The sequence below is a fragment of the Papaver somniferum genome, chromosome 8 (assembly GCF_003573695.1).
Source record: "Papaver somniferum cultivar HN1 chromosome 8, ASM357369v1, whole genome shotgun sequence".
NCBI classification, from domain to species: domain Eukaryota; kingdom Viridiplantae; phylum Streptophyta; class Magnoliopsida; order Ranunculales; family Papaveraceae; genus Papaver; species Papaver somniferum.
Genome location: NC_039365.1, coordinates 44,979,639 through 44,984,767, shown reverse-complemented (window position 1 = coordinate 44,984,767; position 5,129 = coordinate 44,979,639). Strand labels below are relative to the sequence as shown.

The following is a 5,129-nucleotide window of genomic DNA, read 5'->3' as shown; positions in this document are numbered from 1 at the left end:
GGCTTTTTTTTTCTCCTTATCAGCACAAACTACCTTAGAAATATTTGCACAAACTAACTATAAGTATTAAGGTATATGGCGTAACACAGGTCTTACTCTAAAGTACTTGTTTAACTTTGCACTAATTTTTATCTTATCAAAATCTTATCCCAAGACTAAGATCTCACTGGTCAACCATGCAACCATGTACATTCACCACACCAAACAAAACAATATTTGTGCACCCCTAAGAAATATGATACATAAAATTGGTTAAAAAGATCAAAATCAACCATTCCTGGGTGAAAAGGACATTTAGATTTTGGTACTGTTTAAATGGACAAAAATATAAAATTGACAGGATGTAAACAGTTTCATCCAACCCATTTTTAAATATTTTTTCTTATTTTTAATTTACATCAAGATGCATCCAGTTTCATCCTTGTTATTTTTTAAGTTTATGTCAGGATAAATTCATCCTTGCTATTTTTTTGGTGTCCATTTCACCCATAATAATTTTTATTCGTCAATTTGAACCATGTTTTAAAAATATTTGGACAAATAATCCATTTTCCAAATATGATATCCCATTAGCAGCCAGATTAATCTTAGCTTTTTCTTTCTTGGATTTTGATGCAAACAGAACATTAATCTTAGCTTCAAAACGAAAAAGGAAAAAAAAAAAAAAAATCAATGTGTGAGGCACCGTCCCATGTCCTCTTTAGGTAACAACACGCTTCCATAACAAGCAAAGCAAGAAACACGATTTTCATTTCTATAGTTTGACTTCGGAACCATTAACTCGGTAAACGATCACTTTACAGGACGTAAAACGCAAAGACTTCCCCATAATGTACCATGTCTTAAATTTAATGACCGGCTGTACTAGTAGTTGCAATTTTTCCTGTTAGGTAGATAGATGATAGATCATTCCAATCCAATTCTCTCTTTAATTTTATTTCCATGTTGATAAAATAAAAAATATATATTAACGTTAATAATAAAAATAATTTCGACGAATAGTGACGATTACATAGACATGGTACATCTCATCCTTCTCTCTTGTCCTATAAATATACAGGGTTCATCAACCATGAAATTTTTCCTTCTCTCTTCACATTTCTCTACCCTTAGATTCATTGTAATCATCAACAACAACAGCTTATACTCCTCTTTCCTCCTCTATTGCCTTATTCACCTCTCCTCCAAGGTCAGTTTCTTTCTTTCTTTAATTAATGTTTTCTTTTTGTTTCTATGTTTAATGTTTGTGTTTATCTTATGTTTCTATGTTTAATTTTCGTTCATAGATAGATCTGATCTCTATTTCTTACTTCATTTAATCTAGTTTTTATTTTCTTGGTGTTAAAGATGAGGTCTTAATTTGATAATGTAGTTAGAATATCCATGTTTCCTTAAAAAGACTCAAACCTTGTTTAATTTGGTAATTTTTGTTTTGGTTTATTTAGCTTGTTGATCTTGGAATTGAGAGAAAAAGAGACAAAGGGTTTGTTTGTATTGAGAAGAAAGATCTATTGATTGATGGGTTTGAAGAGGGTAGAGTCAAGACCAGAATTGGCAGGTATGAAGAAGGCAGCATCACGTACATCACTACCAGACTTGGATGATACAGACTTATCTAGGTTATTAGATAAACCACCAAGACCAATAAACATTGAAAGACAAAGATCCTTTGAAGAAAGATCTATTAGTGAGATATCAGTTGGTTTAAATCGAGGTTTAGGTAGTTCTGAGACTTTGTATTCACCTGGTGGACGATCAACATGGGAGACTCCAAGATCTTCTGCTCCTAATGCGTTCGAGCCTCATCCTATGTTTGCCGAAGCTTGGGATGCTCTTAGGCAATCTATTGTGTTCTTTAATGGACAACCTGTTGGAACGATTGCCGCTAATGATCAAACGGAGGATGCTTTAAATTACGATCAGGTGATTTGATTAATGCATAAGTTATTTGTTATTTGTGTTGTGCTTTTATGAGATCTAGAATTGGATGCATGTATAAGTTATTTGTTCTTTTTTAATGTGTAGGTGTTTGTTAGAGATTTTGTGCCTAGTGCGTTAGCATTTTTGATGAATGGTGAACCTGAGATAGTTAAGAACTTTCTCTTGAAAACTCTTTACCTGCAAGGGTGGGAGAAAAGAGTAGACCGATTCAAGCTAGGGGAAGGTGTAATGCCAGCAAGTTTCAAAGTTCTTCACAATCCCAATCGCAAGACGGATTCTTTGCTTGCAGATTTTGGGGAGAGTGCAATTGGAAGAGTTGCCCCTGTTGACTCTGGCTTGTGGTGGATTATTTTGCTACGTGCCTATACAAAATCTACTGGAGATTCAACATTAGCAGAAACTGACGAATGTCAAAAGGGTATCAGGCTTATATTGACTCTTTGTCTTTCAGAGGGATTCGACACGTTTCCAACCCTACTTTGTGCGGATGGGTGTTGTATGATTGATCGACAAATGGTAATATTCATGTTCATGTCCTTTTTTTATATGAATTCCTATGATTGGATTGCTTTATTAAATGCTTTTGTCGTGATACCTTTTGTCGTAATGCCTTTTCTTTCCTAGCTTGTCGTATTCCAACTCATATTCAGTACATATTAATACATCATTGTGATCTTGCATTCATTTAAGATTGTGATCTCGCATTCATTTAAGATATTGTTCAAACAATAATGCTAACTTGTTAGGTTAACCTTGTTAGTTACTTGTAATAATCCGAACAGACATGCATGTTGTTAGTAACTTCATAAACAACAGTTACAGGTAAACGCTGCTCGTAGAGGAATTAGATCATTAACTGAGAATAATGAGAACAGGAATATCTTCTCTTTGTTTTTTCTCTTACTGGAACACTATGAATAGTATCAATTTGATATCTTCGTGTATTAAATACTAGTTAATAAGTGAATGAATGTTTCATTTTGGAAGAATATGTTCCTTCCTAAACAAACTTAACAACGGGGTAATGTTTTCGAATTTTGTAAAACTACACCTGTCTTGCTTGACGGCTTGAGTTTACAGAGTGATGTTTGTAGCAATTCTTCCATTTAGTTTAACTTTATCAATCTTCCTCAAGTTTAATGAGTTATATTGATAGCAATTCTTTCATTTGTTTTAGCCGTTGGTGTTTTGTCCGAGTCCTCTGTACAGCTAGAATTACACTATAACGGCTTGTGAACTATTTATGGAGAAAAGCGTGCAAGTTCTCTCGATATTTGTTGATCGCTGGAAACATCTTACTTTTCCTAATCTGAATCTTGTCTTGTGTTACAGGGTATCTATGGTTATCCTGTCGAAATTCAAGCACTGTTCTTTATGGTATTGAGATGTGCTTTGGTACTGCTTAAACATGATACAGAAGGCAAAGAGTTCGTGGACAGAGTTTTGAAACGTTTGCATGCGTTGAGTTATCATATGAGAAGTTATTTTTGGATCGATATCCAGCAACTTAATAACATATACCGTTATAAAACAGAGGAGTACTCTCACACAGCCGTAAATAAATTTAATGTTATTCCCGAGTCAATCCCTGAATGGCTTCTTGATTTTATGCCTAACCGAGGGGGCTATTTCATTGGAAATGTTAGCCCTGCAAGAATGGATTTCCGTTGGTTTGCTCTAGGCAACTGCATTGCTATTCTTTCCTGTCTTGCAACTAATGAGCAATCTATGGCTATAATGGATCTTATTGAAGAGCGCTGGGAGGAACTAGTCGGAGAAATGCCCTTGAAAGTTTGTTATCCAGCTATAGAAAACCATGAATGGCGGATCGTAACAGGTTGTGACCCCAAGAATACCAGATGGAGTTACCATAACGGAGGATCTTGGCCAGGTTAGTTTATCTTACCTCTTTCTTTTTCTTTTGAGCATGCACGCGCTATTTCTCATGTGTGCGTGTGAATAATGACACTTGAAATTGCTCTTAGTTACTTGCTTGTTAAATTACATTTAAGGAGACCTTAGATGAGAATACTATATTCTCTTACTTTAAGAAGTAACTCATTTTTATCAACTATTCAAAGAAACTCGTAATATTGGCATAATTGCACAATCAATCTAGTAATCTGTAATTTTTGATCCGTGTAAACAGTGTTGTTGTGGCTGTTAACGGCCGCCTGCATAAAGACAGGGAGGCCACAAATTGCCAGGCGGGCAATTGATCTCGCAGAGAGTCGGTTGCTCAAAGACGGTTGGCCCGAGTACTATGATGGAAAACTTGGTAGGTACATTGGGAAACAAGCGAGGAAGTACCAAACATGGTCGATTGCTGGGTATTTGGTGGCAAAGATGATGTTGGAAGATCCATCACACTTGGGAATGATCTCGTTGGAAGAAGACAAAAGAATTAAGCCGTTGATGAAAAGATCAACATCGTGGACTTGCTAGCTAGCTCATAGAGTAATCTTATGAAAGAAGAATGAAGAGAAGTAGTAGGCGATAATATTCTTGTTATCTACTACACTTCTATTCTTTGGTGGTTTTTTTTTTTTTGGTGTTTAATCTGTACAATAGGATTCCATTGAGGCAGGATTTTGCATTTTGAATAAAAATCCAGTTTTGATATTATTTGTGTTCTCTGCTCCTCAGAGATGCGCTAAATCCACAGTCTAACCCTGGCTTCATTGTATGGAGTTATGCAAGAACAATAGTGTTTTCCCAATACAAGGCAATGCGACCTTATTCGAATGCTTTTTAGTACAGTAGCACGTTGGAGAGTGGTTAAACTGGACAAAACAAATTCTCAAGTGTTGGTTAGCTTACTTTGTATTTTTCTAGAGTTAGGCAGAGCAGTTTTTTTTGATCGATGTTAGAGGCAAAGCGGTTGGATCACTAATTGATTACAAGTTTGTTTTTTTCTGGCACAAACGCAGAAATAACGTTCTGATGCGTTTTCTTGTCGTTCATTGTTAAAGCCTCCTTTGGAGTTTTAATATACAGCAAGGGTTGCTTTTCAAATCAAATCACCTGATGCAATCAATCTTGTCAAACAAAAAGTGACGATCCCTGTAATTCTGACATTTTGGTAGATTCACATTTTAGCTGCCTAACTTTGTCAAGACGCCTCCCATCAACTCTGAGATCTTTCTCACTAATCGACTGTGACAAGCCTTTTTCTTTAACAAGTTAAC

The 5,129-nt window shown here is 35.6% G+C and overlaps 1 protein-coding gene across 1 annotated transcript; it reads left to right on the top strand.

The window, feature by feature from the left end:
* Window positions 1-1,039: 1,039 nt before the first annotated feature.
* On the top strand, window positions 1,040-4,566 carry LOC113306858 (probable alkaline/neutral invertase D). The gene is made up of 5 exons (XM_026555772.1): window positions 1,040-1,189; window positions 1,446-1,923; window positions 2,026-2,457; window positions 3,274-3,832; window positions 4,091-4,566. Exons 2-5 carry the CDS (start codon window positions 1,519-1,521, stop codon window positions 4,384-4,386), a joined length of 1,692 nt encoding a protein of 563 aa, XP_026411557.1. The 5' UTR covers window positions 1,040-1,189; window positions 1,446-1,518; the 3' UTR covers window positions 4,387-4,566.
* The last annotated feature ends 563 nt before the right edge of the window (window positions 4,567-5,129 follow it).